At 41.6% G+C, this 20,617-nt stretch overlaps 1 protein-coding gene across 2 annotated transcripts in view; it reads left to right on the top strand.

Annotated features, from left to right (window-relative positions):
* The first annotated feature begins 3,104 nt into the window (after positions 1-3,104).
* cacnb2a (calcium channel, voltage-dependent, beta 2a) overlaps positions 3,105-20,617 on the top strand; it is a 117,733-nt gene continuing 100,220 nt past the window's right edge. For both annotated transcript variants that reach the window (XM_084049001.1, XM_084049000.1), the window contains exons 1-2: positions 3,105-3,361; positions 4,874-4,966. In XM_084049001.1, the coding sequence (XP_083905127.1) occupies positions 3,272-3,361; positions 4,874-4,966 (183 nt within the window). In that variant the 5' untranslated portion in view covers positions 3,105-3,271. The remainder of the gene's footprint in view (positions 3,362-4,873; positions 4,967-20,617) is intronic.

Here is a 20,617-nt window from a genome sequence, read left to right as displayed (position 1 = left end):
ATTTGGAAATAATAACCAAGATCTGACGTTGAAAAGGGGTCCTCTGTGCTGTGATACTGTACCGTACAGGTGCAAATCCACATGTGGGTTCATAGGTTCTGTATTTCTAATGCGCCCCCCCCCATCCAGCCATTACACAGCCTGAGGAAAGAGAAAAGAGTCAGAATCAGAATGAAAACAACAACTAACTAGCCAACATTCAATCTGTGAGTCATTCGCAGCACGAGTAACACAATAGGCTCTATGCACAGCAGCCATATTGGAAATAAATTGGGCCTCTTCCATACTTCCTTCACAGGTGTTACCAATTATTCTAATTAATTAATTGTTCCATTTCAAATTCTCAAACGTTTTAATTTCAAGGACCACCATAACTCTGAGAGTGTACAAATGGAACCAAATGGACCCGTAAGGGTTATACACCGGTAAGGGGCCATTTGGAACCCCCTCAAGGAACCATGAGGGTCCCTGGACCACACTTTGAGACTCACTGGTGTAGCAGGGTGTTTCCAGTGAGCCAACATGCACAATATCAGCACCCTGACTCTGTTTGACCAGAATGGAACAGAGCCTTTATTAGTATCATTGGTAACACCTGTGAAGGAAGTAAGAAGAGGCCCAATTTCTTTCCAATATGGCTGCTGTGCATATAGAGCCTATTATACACCTCACACAAACACAAACAACAACAAAAGTCCCCAAGGTGTGTTTAAAAGTTTTAAAAGTCCCTAAGGTGGAAGCAGGCTTGATGCTCAAGGGGAGTTTGTTCCAGCGAATGTAGAACACAGCGAAGGTAGAATCGCCCATCCTTGTTGTGTTGGACCGTGGAGTCCTCAAATAGGCATCTGAATGTCAGTTATGAGTGATGTAGATGTTGTGTAAGTGTTGACATTTTTAGTGATGTTCTTGACTGTGTATGTTATGTTGATTCTCTATTTAACCTTTTGACAGTATATACCTTCTGTGATTACTGTGATTTACAGAAAAACTGGTTCAGCTAATTCCAGTATTTTTGTCAATTTTCTGATATATAAATCACTTGAAGACAATGATCTTCCAAGTAAAAAAACAACGCACATTTCAGTGCCTTTCTGTCCCTAAAACCAAAGAAAAACTTAGGGAAGCAGCATTTAGTTTTTATGCACCACATATCTGGAACAAACTCCCAGAAAACTGCACGTCTGCTGCCACTCTTATTTCTTTTAAAACACAACTAAAGACCTTTCTGTTTGCTGCTGCCTTTGATTGAGTTACTTTTATTTTTCTCTTTTCTTTCTCTTCTGCACTGTAGCTGTATCTGTTTTTTTTTTTTTTACTTCTTTCGTTTTATGCATGCATCCTCATGTCATTTTATAATTGTTTCCTTTGCTTGATGTTCTGTATAAAGCATATTGAATTTCCTTGCTGTTGAAATGTGCTATACAAATAAAACTGCCTTGCCTATAGTATTCATGATGAACATTGCTGTGATGTGAAGCCCAAATTAATATGCATCTATTAAAGCATTGGTTCTCAAAGTGGGGTCCGGGGACCCCCAGGGGTCCTTGAGAGAGTTCCAGGGGGTCCCCAGCTAAATGATGGACAGGAACCAAATGGACCCTTATGGGTCTGTAAGTCTAAGAGTGTACAAATGGAACCAAATGGACCCGTTTGTACACTCTCTGAGTTAAATTGACATAGATTTTACAATATAAATTGCGGTCCAAGTGATAGAAATGCCATTAAATGGGGTCCGTAGCCCTAATGCATGTCAAACTGGGGGTCCTTCAAATTTAAATGGTTGAGAATCACTGCTAGAGCCGTAAAAAATCTTCTCTTATGGGGGTCCTGGCATATCTTTTCAAATGGGGGTCCGCGGGTCTCAATTTGGGGGTCCTTGACATGAAAAAGTTTGAGAACCACTGGTATAAAGCATATTGAATTGCCTTGCTGTTGAAATGTGCTATACAAATGAAACTGCCTTGCCTATAGTATTCATGATGAACATTGCTGTGATGTGAAGCCCAAATTAATATGCATCTTTTAAAGTAGCCTATTTACTCTTTTCTGGTGATGTTGAAACAAAAGAAACCAGTAGAGGGCGATGAAGCATAAAAAAAACCTCAGATTTTACGTAATCCTGGTAGTACAACTCATAGTCGGTGGAGGGGGCTCTCTGACAGCCGACAGGTGGTCCTCACTCCTCACCACCATCAGACAGTGTGACGATACAAGCAGGGCACCATATGAATGATGAACTCGGTTGTCTTATTTCAGTGCATGGCTGCATGCGTAGTTATTGCCTAGTGTTTTTCCGCTGTTGCAGGGAGACTAAATACATATAGCTATGTATTTGCGAAGCGTTACCCTTTTACGTCTTATATGCAGCGGAAGAGGTGCAGAATACATTTATAGAGAGAAGATATCCAACAAATTGCGCATCGTCAATAATTTAACCTTAAAAACCAATAGTCTTCGGTCAACGGAAGACTTTTGGAATTCCAATTTAGCAGCAGGTGTTCGGAACGCCTAATCAGATCAGAATCGAGTGTGTATTCCAGTCTTTCTGAATGTGCTCCATGTGGATGAGAGACTATTATATGCGTTTTGTTTTTTGTGCGTAATGTCTGATATGGTGCTGATATTATTATTAGCTCCACACGTGGGCAGAGCAGAGATGTGTGTGTAATAGGACAGAGAGGCTCATGATTATAATCATGAGCTTTATGAACATTACTTTAGTGCACTGGTTCCCAAACTTTTTTCCCAAAAGAGAAATCAGATGTTTGCCCGGGACCCAAACTAGTGAAAATAGCACTAGCTCCTATTTTCACTCCTACTTATTAAACTTTTTTTTTTACTTGTTTTATGGAAATTATATATTCAGATTTTATTTATTAATTATTTTGAAAAAAAATACGAATTGTTTTTAATTGATGAAAAGTTGAGTTGAGTTTGAGTTTTTTTAAACAAGGGATATTTTACTCGCGACACACAAAAATCGATCCGCGACCTACAAATGGGTCCCGACCCAGTTTTTGGGGAAACAGTGACTTAGAGGAAAGTGCTCCTCCTTCTCAACTCTTATTGCATGGATACTAAAGTTGCAGATAACGCACGGGCATCATGACACTGAACTACTGTCACTGTGCGTCGTCGTGACTGACTGCTGGCGACAATGAGCTTGTGTGTAACTTTTCTTTTAAGGCTCACAGCTGGAGATACTTGACAGCAAGGGGCTTTCTTTTCCTTTTCTGTTTTTAACATTGTGTCATTGTTCGAGTCTGCTGTGATGGTTCTCAATAACACACCGAAGACCAGAAGAGCAACACATTTGGACAAACAGAAACACATGGAGTCGCATGAGAATCCTGGGCTACAGGTAAGTGTTTTTTTCATCCCATATGCTTTATAAAACATTTAATAACTGCTGCATGGAGCCACCTATGGATTACTATTACTATTTAAAAAATATATATGTTTTATTTAGTTAGGAAGGACAAGGTACTGGTACAAACGTGTCAATGTATGCTATTGCTATTGTACAATTAGTGCATGATTGTACTTCCATTTCAATACCCCCCCCCCCCATAGATGACATTAATGTAGTTATGTAGCATATTATGGCCATGGGTGTGTTTTTTTAATTTATCTATTTATGCTGTTTCAATATCAATTTGGGGTGATTACTGAAATTGACGTTTTGTTTATTCATAATAATAAGATACAAAATATAACAAAGCCAACCTTTACAACAAGGGGAAGCTCATTAAGTGGCTGGGCATTGGGCAATTAAATTGTTATTGTTGCCCCAATTAGATGTTGCTCCGTCCACATACATCTGGAAGATCACAAGACCTTAATACTCTAGATTTATTGCCATGTTGTCATCTTTGATTGATTGAATACTTCATTAACAGTTTGCAAATAGTACAGTGGTATGATTATGCAATGACGCTAAAAGGACAACACAAAAAGCCCTATGGGGTTGTTTCCATTGTGGTCCTGTGTATTCAATTCATCGAGACATGTATAGACATGCAATACTATTCAATATACTAGCTATCATCAACACTCATTGCCATTTCAACTCAGAACTGTTCAACATTAATGGCCTGTTAAACTATTTGGATATATCTGGCTTTATGCTGAGCTGATAATTAAACCTCATCAGATCCTGTTTCTTTTTGAGAAGATTACCAGACCCTCTCCTGGCAGCTTACAAAGGCTAATATACACACACTGGTTTCTAAGAAACAGAAGAGCTGGCCTTTTTATATGCATGATTTACATGTCCCAGGGGAATACATGGAATAAAAGGCTGATCTTTGAAATCAATTTGTTTCTCAGTTGCCACTAGCAACACATAGGAGTACCTCGGCTTAGCAGTGCATTAGTTTTCCAGATCCCATCATATCAAAGCACAACGTAAGACCACCCACACAATTACCAGCAATTTGTGACAACTGCCTGCAGGGATATACGGGGGTATATCTACAGGCTAGCTTATATACAGTAACCTCAGGTTTTGTGCATAATCTACAGTATACATAGCTAAATTTAACCATTTTTAGCTATGTATACTGTAGGTACAGCAATGGCTCAGTAGATCGAGCGGCTGTCTGGGCATGGGGTGGTCCCGGGTTCGAACCTGGGCTCCTAGTCCAGATTTACTGAGCAAGACACCTAATCCTAAAACTCCTCTCCCATGTGCACTCGTCCGAGCGGAACACTGTTGGGTCAAATGCACAAAAGTAATTTACCCTCTGGGATTCACAACAAATACACTTTATTTATATTAACATACCACAGACAGACAGACAGACAGACGATTGATAATATCTATGCACTAACTAACCATCTTAACATCTTCTCTCCCCTGCTCTCACTGAAGCCCCTGAGCAAAGCGGTGCGGAGGAAAGGCAGACTCAAAGGCTCTGATGGCAGCACCTCCTCTGACACCACAACCAACAGCTTTGTCAGACAGGTAAGGATGACAGTGGCTTTGCCAAGCCTGTTGCGTAAGGCAGCTTGATGTACAAGTACATTGCATCCCTTGTATGTGACACTAGGATGTCGCAGGGACTAATTATGTTTGACACATTATGAGAGGCTCATCGGGACTGGTACGCCATCGATCCATCGCGGCGTGCTCTGAACGTCACTAACACGCTCTTCCTGTCAAACAGTCACTCAGAGAAAGAAAGAGAAAACATTTCTAATATTACTCATGCTCTTTTAGAGAGGGGAGAGAGTACAGATGGAGAGTAGGTTGAAAGAGAGAGAGAGAGAGAGAAAGAGAGTTAGAGAGAGACAGAGAGAGAAAAATAGACTGTAATTGTGGCTTGTTTCCTGGGGGGCTTACAGTATAGAGGAGGTGGAGAGTACTGGTGGTCTCGTCTTGGTCACAAGTCAGCCATGACTCTCCTATGGCTCAATACATTCAACAGGAAGAGGGCTAAACTACCGTCAAATCTGTGTGTCATGGCTTTGTGACCAATGCAAACCTCATTAAGAGGGTATCAGTTGATTCAGTCATCAATTAATATGCAAGGGAAGCATGTCAAGGCCCTGTTGGCTAGTAACTTTAAGCCACTTTAAGCCCTATTTTCCCGAATCCAATCTTTGATGCTGAGTGCCAAGCAGGGAGGCATTGGGTACCATTTTTTTAATAGTCTTTGGTATTACTCGGCCAGGGATTGAACCCCGACCTCTCAATCTTATGGCCGCTGAGCTGGTAAGGATGGCAGATTTTGAAATGAAATTTCACAAATGTTTGAAATACAAAAGCTCATCTGGAGTGAGTGAATGCTACTGTTTGTAATGTAAACCATAATATGGATAACATTACAAGGACAAGCCAGCGTGTAATTCCTTAATAGTCATGAAATGATCATACCTCACTATATGATAAATCAATACATACATTTCATGTATGTATGTATGTATGTATGTATGTATGTATGTATGTATGTATGTATGTATGTATGTATGTATGTATGTATGTATGTATGTATGTATGTATGTATGTATGTATGTATGTATGTATGTATGTATGTATGTATATGTGTGTATTGTATATGTCATCAGGTGTAGTTAATTGTGCTTGTATGCTAGTCTCCTGTGTTAGGAGCAGCCACATATAGTATAGCAGTGAACGTGAGCTGTGCAGGAATAGCACAGCTGCAACCATTATCATCAGTCAACGATGAACTGTATGTTGCAGTGAAGAAGGCGCTCTGTAAACATAGCTTGGGTACAGCATGTTAACGATCCTGGCGCAGAGGAGGCAACTCCTCTTGAGCTATGTGGTTCTTGAGTGTGGCGACACAGGGGCCTGTTATAAAGCAGACCCTTCAAGGTAGTGCACACACTCAAGGTGTCTGGTCTTTGTTGAGTAGACCTGCAAGGACAAGGACGAGGGATGGGTTAGGGGGGGCGGTGGGGGGGCCGCTTCTGCCGAAATGTTTCTGCCTTTTTTGGGAGGGAGGCACCGATCGCCATGTCTTTGGCAGAGAATCGGCGACGCAAAGGGGAGTTGAGCTGGATGGGAAACGGAGCGATATGGCATCCTCCTGGCCTGCACTCTGTTTCCTCTCAACAACAGAGGGACGTTTTTAAATAAGCTAGCACGGGTGGTATTGCAGCCCAATATGAACCAGTTAATCAGGCGTCGCTCCACAGTCGTGACCCATCCCGCCCTCTGCCCTCTTACCCCTGGGAGCCCATGTCCATTCCCACACTCCAGCTTTGGGTTCCACGGGCAAGTCAACAGTTCCCCTCAGACTGGCCTGTCATCGACTTCCACTCAAGTCTGAGTCATCGTGGCCAAACTCAATTAGGCTATGAGAGTATCTATCTGTGAGTGACTCAGTACTGTGGCTGATAATGGAGGTACCATGGACATGGAAGTGGAGGACAGAGAGAGGGTGGGATGATGATGAGAGAGAGAGAGAGGGTGGGGGCGGAAGTGTAAGGGGGGGGGGGGTATTGTTCCCAGGTCAGAGAGGCAGTTATATCCCCTTTATAGACGTACGCTGAAAGAGGAGACCAGAAATAGCAGGCCCTGCCAGTAACTCGTCTGTTTGGATAATAATGTAAATACTCTGTTTTTGAGTTGCTAGAGCATAGCAGTGGTGTTTAGCCAGACATTATTTTCCTTTGCCATCGCACTCAATCTTTGTGCTCGTGATTATTTTCACTTTTCACTGAAGAATGAGGGTTGTAGCAGTTAAACATTTAAACTAACACCATACTTGGACAATTATGGCATCAAAAAGCATCACTCTGTGGTTAATCCGCTGCCGATTCATCAAGCCTGTCCTGTTGTTTTTGTATCCCGCTCATTTCTCTTTGTTTTATCATAATCAATTCCCTCTTCTGTCATCATCAGAACGAGAACAGCCCGCCAAAGTTGACATTTCCCTAAGACTGTTTACTGCATGTGATTTTAAGGATTTTCTTTTAAACGATGCTTTGAGTCACCTCCAAAGAAGCCCTTTCCCTCTCTCTCCTGTCTGACCTGTTGCCACCATGACTCAGACGTCTCCCAGCATTCCTGTAGGCGTGTTTGACACATGAGAGGCTCATCGGGGGCCTCGATCGATTTGAACCTCACTAACGCTCTTCCTGTCAAACAGTCACTCAAAGGAAGAAAGAGAAAACAATTCTAATATTACTCATGCTCTTTTAGAGAGAGAGCACAGATGGAGAGTAGGTTGAAAGAGAGAGAGAGGCCCGGATCGCTGGCCTAGCGGTCCGGGCACTTAGGCTCTAATGTAGCCTGACAGCGTGTCGCGGGTTTGAGTCCCGTCCCCGACGACCTTTGCTGCGTGCCTGTCTCTCTCCCTCTCTTCTGTCAATCTTCATTGAAAACTAGTATCAATAAAGGCAAAAAATAAACAAAAACAAAAAATAGACTGTAATCGTGGCTTGTTGCCCGAGGGGCTTAGTAGGAGGTGGAGAGTACTGGTGGTCTCGTCTTGGTCACTAGTCAGACATGACTCTCTCCTATGACTCAATACATTCAACAAGGAGAAGGCTATACTACCGTCCTTCTGACTGATCTGTGCGTCACGCTTTGTAACCAATCAAACCTCATTAAGAGGGTATCAGTTGATTCAGTCATCAATTCATTTGCAAGGGAAGCATGTAAAGGCCCTGTAGGCTAGTAACTTTGACCACTTTAGCCCTATTTTCAAAAATAGCGAAAATAGCAGATCTCCAAACAACACGGTCCGACCGGAGTCCATGTCATGTCACGCTCATGTCATCATGACTCAAGCTATAAACATAACAATTCAAGAAAATAGCCAGTGGCTCAAATTGGAGACCCCAACATAAGGAAGGACAACCTTTTTTTGATCCAGTCAGCCTCAAAGCAGTGTACAGTCATCAGTAGCTCCAACCTTGACGTCAGCCGGTGATACCACGCAGCATTATAATCCAGTTCTCGGCGTATCCCCGTTAGATCTCCCAATTGGTAGGTACGGCGTGAAGTAACTGAGCGCAGTTCCTGACACAGTACCACAAGACGTACCAAAATGTCCCTCCACTCATGTGGCAACATTTTAAGCTTGTCCTCAAAGCTCTCCTCGGTTTCCAGAATGGGATCGTCGTCATCGCCACCATCGCCTTTGCCGCCTTGGCCGCTGCTACCATTTCCTGTGAGAGACCCGCTGGGGCCACTACTGGCACTTTCATCATCTCCAGGATTCATGGACAAATGTATCTTGCTCTTCTTAGGCACAGAGAGGGTGACAAAAAAGGGCCATCCAGGTATAGGTAAGAGCAGCCCTTGATGGGAAAGTTCAGTGCAACCTTGTTCTGTGCAACCTTATAAATCTACAGAGACGCCGGGGCAGTTTACCACAGATGAGGATATGGCGGGTAAAGGCTTCCATTTAGGCTCCTTGGGGATGATTGAATCCAACACGACAATGTTTGCCCTCAGTGCCAGTCTCCAGTATGGGAATGCCATTTGTCTTACTGTGATTGAAAAGTTGACCTAGGGAGTGTTTGTCCAATGAACCCAGTCCGTGTACCAGCACTCCGTCAAGGGCGTGGGTGAATGGATCCAATGTCTCTTGATGTTTCCAACCATTCTTGTAGTTCAACAGCTTCATTTCTGCGTTTACTGGACCAATCACAGTGAGAAGACCGTTTTGTCTTTGGGCCACTCCCATGAGATCCAAGTTCTTCATCGCCTCATGAGTAAAGTTGCATGGCTTGCCCTCCTGAGTCCCGAAAACTATGTAGTTCAGGCTTTCAAGTTGTCTTTGCACATCGTTGCCAAACACTGAAATCTGGCCATCATGACTAGTGTTTTCCATGAAATATGTCCGGTTTCCATCAACTGCATTCTGCGGCAGGTACTAGCAAAGTACAGAAACTCTGGACATCTTAATCGCTTCTTATGCGGCCAATCCAGCCATAAAGTTGTTGACTAGTGTCAAGTTGCTGCAAGCGACATACTGTAGGCCACATTTCTGATGACTTCTTCATTCAGCACCACCGGATACTTAAGTTCATCAACTTTTACTTGCCCTGCTAGACTCACCTCAGCGTCAGCCTTGTTCAAACTTTTGGGGCGATGTTGTTGGTTTCAATGAAGCAACGAAGAGCAGTAATGGCCAAATGCAGCTGCATTTCATCCTCCCAATTATCAGTCTATCGCTGAGAGAGTTGGATTAGCAATGGAATCTTGGAAGGTTTTCTTCTTCTCAAAAATGACAGCGTTGCAGAAGAACTACCCGACCAGTACCCCATGTGTCTGCGATGAGCAGCGAGATTCTCGAAGTTCTCTGCAAATTTGACTCAGGATGTGCTTCTTAGTCAGAGTGGAGTTAGTCAGCACTACCACCTTGACTTCCTTGAGAACTGTTTTGAGTGACTTGCAGTTCATCTTGATATTCTGCTCGACCCTGGTAATGCACCCTGTTTCTTTGAACACATGCCAGCAATCTCAAAACCCAGGCTTCCCTTGCCACAGATGAGGACATTAAGCTGGTAGCATCTGGATTGAATGACGCCGCCTTGTATGCCTTCGTCATGAGGTGAGTGAGGTCTAGGCACTTTCTCTTTCTGGAAAATGGTTGACGGAATACAACCTCAGACAAAGAGGTAGTGGAGCTTCCGTATTCATCTTGACCTGGATTAACCGGATGTTTGATGTCCAGTGCCAGTGTGAACTGTGTGCTCTGTATTTTAGCACATACTGTAGAGTTCGGACCTGAGCATTGATATCAGCGCCATCGGTCAGCGCCACTTCAATGGTGCCCAGGTTGATTCCAAACTTCACCCGCATGGTGATGCCACAGAGTTGAAAGTGTATTGTGCCCAAAATAGGGATGCCAGGTTAAAAGTGGTTTGTTGGGATTTGTTCCAGTGCCAGTATGGCAACTGAAAAGAAGATATCAAATATACAGTAGTAAACAACAGAATGTATTATATTTATTAAAATTGTGAAGGCAAATGCAGTTATTGTTTGAGGGTCACATAGAGATATTTAATAGAGCCGGACCAATGGCAGAATAATTTGTCCAATTTCGGAGTCCTTAGACTACCGATTTTGACCACTATTTTGTCAAAAAGTGCAACATTGCAAGAATTAAAATGTATTTTTGTCCAATCTGTATGGTATATAGTATGTTAATATAACGTATACAAATGGGGTGGTTGTATTTTGTCTTCCTGCTCAGACATTTAGGTCATGTCAAAGGTCATGTTTCACCTAGACACAGGATCTGACACACATTTTTACCTGATGGTCAAGACTCAATTCATCCCCTGAGCAAGCAGGCAGGCTCTATTGGCTCAATGGTAAAAATGTCAGAACTTGCGCAGGAAACCGGGTCCAAATCCGGGGTAGAAGAGGAAAGTTACATAGTGCAGCTTTAAGCCATATTCAGAATATTATCCTAAGCCCTATTCAGATATATCAGTCGGGCTGTTATATCCAATACTGTACTGCCTGTCTCACTAAGCTTTCTTTCCCCCTCTCTGTCTGGCTCTTTTTTTGTTCTTAATTTCCTTCTCTTTCTCCCGTTTCTCTCTTTCCTCTTTGATGACAGTGGCCCCAGGCTAGGAGTGTATCTCGTATTGCTCACTGCAATAGGTTTTCCATGGCACGCTGTAGCTGTTGGAGCCCGTCCTTGTGCTTGGACGGGAGTATTGCCATGTCCGCTTATTGTAAGCGACTTTGGGCTTGTTTTTGTGTAAAGTTGCTTGTAAATATTGGTAGTTGCGGGTTGCTGTTTTTTGGGCTTGTTTTCAAAGTGGAGTTGCTTATTTGGGCTTGTTGTGTATTGTTGTTTAAACCAGTTCCAACAGTTCGATGTCAAGGACCCCTAAATTATTACATATGTGTATATATAAATATGTATGTATTTGTCCGTAGACCCCCATCTGAAAATATTTTGTGCCAGTGACCACCATACAAGATTTGTGTTAAACTTTGTGTTAAAATTTGTGTTAAACTTTTTTTCTTTTCAAGATTTATTTTGGGAAAATATCTACAAGCTCACAACATGTCGCGTTGTGAGCTTGTAGATCGGCTATTTTCAGGTTTCAGGTTTTACGGTTTCAGGTTTATAAAGTGCTCATGTGGCCTATAATAATCACTTCTTTTGGGCTTGTTTTCATAGACCTGGCTGCTTATTTCTCTCACGAAATCTGGCAACCCTGTTGGACGGGTGTAGTGGTGGTGTGGTGATGAAAGGCTGACTGGGAGGGTGTGGTGGTGGCGGCGGTGGGGGCAGGAAACCCTGTTCTCATTCTCTCCCTGATTACGGACTTTTCTCCTTTTCATGATCCATCCGATTGTGTTTTCTCCACTTAGTAGTGGAGGAACGGGGTGACGTCAGCAACCAGTTGGCTCTGATGATGCTTATCAGATCTGGCAATTCCCAATGTGTTTTACGTAACCGATACCGGCGACACAGGGGTAGATATGGACGAGCTACAGTAGCTACCACTGTCCAACCCACTGGAAACTGTGGATAGATACAGTAGGTGCACTGTCAAATTTGCCCTGCAGACCTTTTTTTAACCCATTAAGACCTGAAGCCGATTCTACAAATGTCTTCTAAACCCCAAAAGTTTTCTGAAAAACCTTTTCATGTCAAGGACCCCCAAAATTATGTGTATTTGGCCGCCGACCCCCATCTCAAAATAGTTTGTTCCAGGGACCCCCCAGAACCAAAGATTTGATAAAAAAATGTTGTTTTAAAATAATAAATATTCAAAGATTTGCACACATTTTCACGATTTTTCAAAAATAGCAGATCTAGAAGCTCGTAGCGCGGCACTCGGTGCCGCGCTATGAACTTGTATATCTGCTATTTTTGAATAGCCAAAGTGTAAAATAATGCTTTTTAGCTCAAATCAAAAAATGGCACAGATGCGTTCCAGGTCTTAAATGGGTGAAAAGGCGAGAAAAGAAATTGGATAATGTACGTCATGCCTTTCCAACAGTAGACATTTCTGTCAAAGCCATGTGTAGCTTCTGGCTCGAAAACCCAGGAATAATGCCTGGAGTAGTTAAACACACATGGTTAAAATGGTATGAAATATGTACAGGCAGAAGAAGTGTTGTGGGTAACTCTAGATTATAGTGTCGCAAGACTGCCATCTCGTGGTGAGATAAGGGAAGAAAAGTTCTTGTTTCTATGTGGTGAACAGTATCATCTATGCCAGGTTAACCTTTTACACATTATGCCAGCGTTTCTTGTTAGATTTTGTGCTCAGAATGTATTGATTTCTCTTCATAGTAAATGAGACCTTCAGTTCAGTCCAAAAGGTTGCAGCATTTGTCACCTGTCACATGTTACTTTTCAGGATTCTGATTTAAAAATATAAAAAGTAGCAGATCGACAAGCTCACTGGATCTGCTACTTTTGATGCCTTTGTGTGACGCTGTATTATGATCACGTAGGGCATTAACCCATTGAAACCGGCTAAGCATCTGAGTCATTTTAGATGTTTGTGTTGGCTATTCAAAAATAGCAGATATACAAGCTTGCAGCTGCATTTAAAAAATAGGTCAAAATTATTTGGAAAATGTTGAATCATTTAGACATTTCTTTAACACAAATCTTATCTTCTGAGGGTCCCTGGGCACGAATCATTTTCAGAAAGGGGGGTCCGCGGCCGAATATATATCAACTATTTGGGGGGGTCCTTGGCACAAAAAGGTTTGAGAACTACTGATTTGATTTAGAAGGCATTTGTAGAATTGGCCTCAGGTCGGGGTAATTTCTGAAAAACACAACAAATTAAAATATGGAGATGAGAGGTTTCTACCCGACAACAACGATATCCTTCATTGACACTGGCGGATAAAGACACTTGCTATGTATCCACCTTGATTTGAAGTTTGAACCCAGGTGTTCCAGGTGCATGGCAAAGACAGATATTAGGTAGGACTACTCTGCTACATGTGCTTTACATGTATGTACTGATTACTAACATAACCATTTCTAAATAATGGGGAAAATGATGGTATTCTTGCTGCAGCCTGCCATTGTCCTCAGGCAGGCACTGTTTCCATGATAGAATGAATGGAAATGTCTGCTACAGACTGATAGCTACTGGAAAACTGCCTAGAGTTCTTCCCTGAGCAGCGTAGAAAGAAAGCCCCGCGTCAGGTTCTTAATCATCATCACAATGGACTTATTTTTTATCACTTACATAATTATGCTAGGATAGCAAGAACGGATGTCTGAGGGTGTCATTTAAAAAAAAAATCAATTACTACCCTTTACTACCCATTCAATCCGGGTACGCATCTCTTCATTTTAGATTTCTTTGGCTATTAAAAAATAGCAGATCTACAAGCTCATAGCGCGGCGAGTGCCGCGCTATGAGCTTGTAGATCTGCTATTTTTGAAAAATGTTTCTAAATTCACATTTTTGTAAATCTTTGAATATATATTTTTTAAAGCGAACATTTGTAAAATATTTTGTTCCAGACTACTTTTAAATCTTTCTTTGGCTATTTTTCAATAGCCAAAGAAATCTAAAATGACAGATGTACAGTGTTCCCGGATTGACTGTGTTAATCATTTCAATTTATTATAATTTTATTATCATGCTCTCCTCTATAGCACCAATGAGACTGTGATTGAAAAACGATTCTACTGTCCTGGCAAACATGTTGTCAGTTACAGAAGTGGATGCAGCATTCACCGATAACATTTTTGCGGATAAAATCCAACCTGTGTGATCCTGATCCATGAACCTCTCCACCATTCGTTCTCAAACTTTTTTTAATTTCGAGGACCCCCATAACTCAGAGTTACATATCTGTAACGGTCCATTTGGAACCCCATCAAGGAACACGGAGAAGTACCACTGATCTACACAGCTGGTACTCATTGTTATTTGAATTTGCGGGGTAGTATTTTCATGTGTGGACTCGTCACCTCAACAGTGCTAGCCTGGTAAACCATCCGGAATTCACATTTCATTTGTATACTGAACAGTGGTGGAAAAAGCGACGCATTGTGAGCTTGTAGATCTGCTATCTTCAAATTGGAAATACTCCAGTAAAGTAAAAGTACCTCAAAATTGCACTTAAGTACAGTACACTACATGTACTTGGTTACTGTACACCACTGATGCTGAATACATATGAAGTGTGAATTCCGGGACCGGGATGGTTTACCAGACTACAACATGTCATGGTGTCAGGAGGAGCAGGTTGAGTGATGGTTGCTTGTCAAAAGGAGACAGACTGTCTGTGACAGAGTAACTCATAGGTTGTATCCTCTCCTCACAGTGCAAAGGGCACAGGTCGCTGCATGTAATGACACCCGTTCATCATAACCGCACACATACGACACCTAATGAAAATGTCTGCTCTTTAGTTGAGCTCGTTCGCCCCAATGTCAGCCACGCTGAAGCAAAATATATGTTACTATCCCAGGTAGATTTACAGCAGACGACACACTGCATCTCTGCAATAGAGGCATTTATGGAATGAATGAATGAATGAATTGATTTGGCGATGAAAGGAGAGAGCACATCAGCACTTCCACAACATATAGCAGACACAATGCCACAGTCTGCATATCACAGAGGATAAAAACACAATAAAGCCCTAAAGGTCTTAACAGACGGGGAGCGGTGGATTTAATTTACTAAGCAACTGCTACCAGGAGTGAGAAAAAACGAACCTCTAACCGACTTCATCTTTGCTCATGTAAGTACTCATTATGCAGAAATGTCCCATTTCAAGTTTTCAAAATGTATACAAATATTTTGAAAATAGCAGATCTACAAGCTCACAATGCGTCGCAAAATAGCCAGAATATATACATAGGGCTGAAGTGGCTAATGTTTTGACATAATCAAAATCTACACAATAACTAGTACTGTAACTAAAGTTTTCATATAATTGTAGTGCGGTAAAAAGTCCAATATTTGCCTCTGACATGTAATGGAGTAGAAGCAAAAAAAACATTGCAAATACTAAGTAAAGTAAAATCTTGAGGCAATTTTACTTAATTTAAGTACAGTACTTGAGTAAATGTACTTAGTTACTTTACACCACTGCCTAGGTATGGCGGTTCTTTACGAACCGCCTGGCCCTATCTGACCGAGTGAAAGTGACAGTTCTGTCTTCAAGTCTCCGTCTGCACCTAAAGTACAGTGGGCTGCTCACAGGCGCAAGGCACAGTGGGGTCATATTTCACTTACTACGTTACGAGAGTAGGGTGGGGAGGGGGGGGGCGAGGGTTTCCTTGACAACAGCATTTGAATTCAGTACAGGTCGAGCTTATACCTCCATGAGTATGAGTGCTAGCTTATTTAACTCACAATGACACCTACGGTCAGTGTTGGGAGAAGAACTCACATTTTGTAGTAGAAATACTCTGTTACAAATAAAAGTCTGGTATTCAAAATTTACTTGAGTAAAAAGTACAAGTGCAATTTGCCATTTGAAAACAGCAGATCTACAAGCTCACAACGCGTCGCTTTGCGACACGGTGTGAGCTTGCTATCTGCTATTTTCAAATAGCCTAAGTAAGTATGCATAGGGCTGAAGTGGTTTATGCATGTTTTGTAATAATAATCACCTAGTAGTAACTAGTAACTAAAGTTGTCGAATAATTGTAGTGGAGTAAAAAGTACAATATTTGCCTTTGAGATGTAGTGGGATAAAAGCATTGAAAATTGGAAACACTCCAGTATAGTAAAAATTCCTCAAAAGCGTCCTCAAGTACAGTACTTCAGAATCAGTACATTTACTTAGTTACTTTAAACCACTGCCCTACTACGGTATAGACGATGTGCTGTCAGTTTGTGTCTGGTGAAATGACCAGGGGGGCCAATAGAACCCCTACAGGCTGACAACGTTAATTAAGTCATTTAAAGCAACCGAGCAGACAACCAAATCGATGGACAGTCACAGCATGCAATGAATTAATGAAAGTAATTAAAGTAGCCTTTGCGCCTGTGCATCCGGTGTGATCGGTGTTGACGTGCATTTATTAGTTGGTGGAAAAATCTCCACACCGCGGCCTGCAACCCATTGTGTATTGTGAACCTTGCCAATTTGATTTTGTTGAATGTCAATGTAATCATTTACGTTATTTACACGCACATCGACGGTGGGTGCCGGGCAGTGGTGGAACTAAGTACATTTACTTAAGTACTGTACTTAAGTACAATTCTGAGGTATTTGTACTTTACTTTGTAGTATTTCCAATTTCCAATACGTTTACTTCTACTCCACTACATCTCAGTGGCAAATATTGTACTTTTACTCCACTACAATTATTTTAAAGCTTTAGTTACTAGTTACTTTTCAGATATAAATCATGATATTATGAAACATACAGTACAATAACCACTTTAGCCCTATTTTGTACACAGGCTAATTGAAAATAGCCGATCTACAAGCGACGCGTTGTGAGCTCGTAGATCTGCTATTTTCAAATATTGTAGTACTTTTACTTTTGGTACTTTAGGAACATTTTGATGCCAATACTTGTGTACTTTTACTCAAGTCAATTTTGAATTCTGGACTTATATTTGTAACAGAGTATTTCTATATTGCAGTATTGGTACTTTCAGTATTTTTTCCACCACTGGTGCCGGGCCAATAAAACGAATATGAAAGGCGGTATCATTTACCATTTTTACTAGGGATGTCCGATATTATCGGCCTCCCGATATTATCGGCCGATATTAGCATAAAAATTGATATCGGGAAAATATCGGTATCGGTTTTTGAAAAAAAAAAAATTTTTTTTTTTTTTTTTTTTTTTTTTTTTGCTTTATAAATAAGTTACAGGAGTTCTTACTGTATATGGTGTGTGTGATATGAATTTGAGCTTACCCTAATCACAATAATCCCCGCATATATCGGTATCGGTTGATATCGGTATCGGTAATTAAGAGTTGGACAATATCGGTATATCGGTTATCGGTAAAAAAGCCAATATCGGACAACCCTAATTTTTACCATGGTTTGGTGTGTGATTTCAATAGCGTGCATATAACGCTGGAAATTGGCACCCCTGATTCTAAACCAAACACTGATGTATATATACACGCGGTTGCCGAGCGTGAAGTTGTTGCCATCTGTAAATGATTCATGGTTCATGCCGTCGTTCATAATGATGGACAGCTTTTTCCTGCGATGCATGTGTTACTTAACTGAAATACCTCATGAAATTTTAATTTATTTCACCCCTTGGGGAGAGAGAGAGAGAGAGAGAGAGAGAGAGAGAGAGAAAACTGTTTTGTCCTCATCTGACCTCAGTGCTGTCTGACAGCAGAAGTCACACTGTTATTGTTCTCGTATCAAAGCGTTGCGACGGTGTGGCGTCGGTGGTGGTGCAACAGAGGTGAGCAGCAGGCCTGACAAAGAGGAAATTTACATGAGGACATTGTGTATATACGGCTGAAAAGGAGACACACTGCAGCTCTCGTCTTGTGAGGATGACCACCGATGTTTTTGTCTGCCAACGTCTGCTGTTTTACTCTCGGGCACAGGATATGCAGTGGTGTTAAAAAGTACTCACATTTTTTTTACTTAAGTAAGAGTATCAATACCGCAATGTAGAAATACTCCATTACAAGTAAAAGTCCGGAATTCAAAATGTACTAAAAGTACAAAAGTATTGGCATCAAAATGTACTTGAAGTACCAAAAGTAAAAGTACTCATTATGCAGACTGTCCCATTTCAAGTTTTCAAAATGTATACAAATCTTTTGAAAATAGCCGATCTACAAGCTCACAAAGCGTTGCATTGTGACGCTTTGTGAGCTTGTAGATTTGCTATTTTCAAATAGCCGAAATATATATATATATGAGCTTAAGTGGCTGATGTAATACAAATTTAAATCACAAAGTAACTAGTAACTAAAGTTTTCAAATAAAGGTAGTGGGGTAAAAGTACAATATTTTCTTCACAGATGTAGTGGAGTAGAAGTAAAAGTATTGAAAATTGGAAATACTCCAGTAAATTAATAGTACCTCAAAATTGTACATAAGTACAGTACTCAAGTAAATGTACTTAGTTACTTTACACCACTGAGGATATGTCACCATCACCTTCAATGGCATCGCTGCATAGTATTAAGACAGAGTATACACAGGCATGCTCATGCTCATTAATGGCATCAAAAGCAGGGTGACTTTGCTGCAAGATTAAAGGGTCAACAACTTGCTGGAGTGAGATTTTCGTGGCATGGGCTGTACTGTAGCTTTTGCTGACGTGCCGCAACATATTGTTTATTATGATTCTGCACTGAATAAAAGACTGTTTCCAACTATATTTCTGTAAAGAATTCCTACATTCATTCTTACCCCAGCGAGACAATCAAATCATCTACATGTCCTTTTCTATCATACCCACAGAGGGACGGTATTCAATCAAATAGCGGTGCACAACTATGGAATACCAACCTACTGTGCACCTGACCTGGTAGACATCTTGCCCTCACTACCTGTCTTAAAGGGTTAGTTCACCCAAAAAAATGACTTTTTCTATCGATTACTCGCCCCATGGAGACTTGAACTGAGACTTAGGATGTGGGGGGAAGTGATCGAGGAGTGAGAAGGGGATGAGAGGAGGATTTTTTTGTTTTTCCTGTGGTGGTGAGAGTGTTTAGACAGAGCCTGAACCGACAAGCCTCATTTAACTGCTGGTTCATCCACAGTGCATGAGTTCAAACTCTCACTCACTGCACATTTTTAAACTGATCAGTACAACTTTGCCAGTTACCATATTATACAAGTCATCATGTAAACTAGCTACAGTATGTGCTATATCATTAATCAGATAAAGGCCATCGTTGCGTTAAGAGAAGATCGATTAACAAAGCTGTTGCAGGAGCAGGAACTGTGTATCCTGTTCATCCATAAGCTGTTTTATAGGTTATATGTTTTTTCCCTCTGCAAAAATACTTGTAAATGTGATCCTTTTGGATATCTTAACCACTTGAACCCTAGCATCGGTATTGTGGGGAAAGCTTTCGCTGAAAATAGCCGATCGACAAGCTCACAACGCGACGCGTTGTAACAGAAAACAGAATAGACACTAGTATTGAGCCCTGTGGTAGTCTGGTTACCCATATGGGGTTTAACTGGTTAAATCACTGGAAAGTCAAGTCAGCTCTTCATTTGCCTTGCCTTTCATTTGACTAAGATCCATGTGTTTGGCATTTTCTTTTTTTCACTTTTTTTCATAACGCTAACCTCACTTGTTTTGACGGCTAAGATACAGCAGCGAGGTCACTCACTGAGGTCTGGACTCAGTCATTGGTTGGATCTGGTCTGGATCTGGATGCATTGAGCGTGGTGGCAACTACGCCACACGCATTGGGCATGGACTGGGAGGGAAGGGAAGAGGGGGCATGAGAGGAGAAGGTTGGAAGTGAGACGGACAATGGGGAGGGGAAGTGAGGTGAGACGCAGGAGGAGAGGAATGATTGCCTCAGCCCAGCGCTCTGTCCCTCAGACATGACTGAGCACAAAGTCACTATGAGTGACTGTGTGCTCTGTAGAGTAGTTCCAATACCGATACCAGTATCGGAAAAGCCGCCGATACTGCCTAAAATGCTGGTATCGGTATCGACAAGTATGCCAGTCTATGCCATTCCGATACGACGTAATTTATCACATGATGATATTGTTATATTTTTTAACGTTTCAGTTGATTTATACTGCACTATTGTGTTATACTCTTACTGTACTATTTAAATTATTATTTTACTAACTTGTAGCTGGACTTTAACAATTATGAATGGAATTTTTAAGTATTCCTAGATCAGTGGCTCTCCAACCTTTTAATTTCAAGGACCCCCATAACTCTGAGAGTTACAGACCTGTAAGGGTCCATTTGGAACCCCCTCAAGGAACCCAGATGGTCCCTGGACCCCACTTTGAGAACCACTGTCCTAGAACATTAAATTACACACTGGTATCAGATCGGTACTCTGTATCGACCGATACGCAAGTTATGGGTACCGGAATCTGCATCGGGAAGGACAAAATAGTATCGCTACATCTCTAATCGAGCGGGGCATGCCGCACGGTGCATGCGCTGGGAGGGAAGGGGGCATGAAAAGAGAAGGTTAAAAGTGAGACGGACAATGGGAGGTGGAGGTCTGGTGAGACCAACAC

The sequence above is a fragment of the Gymnoscopelus microlampas genome (assembly GCF_963454915.1).
Source record: "Gymnoscopelus microlampas genome assembly, chromosome: 22".
Lineage (NCBI taxonomy): Eukaryota > Metazoa > Chordata > Actinopteri > Myctophiformes > Myctophidae > Gymnoscopelus > Gymnoscopelus microlampas.
The sequence above is the reverse complement of the archived record's forward strand: the minus strand, read 5'-3'. Positions and strand labels throughout refer to the sequence as shown.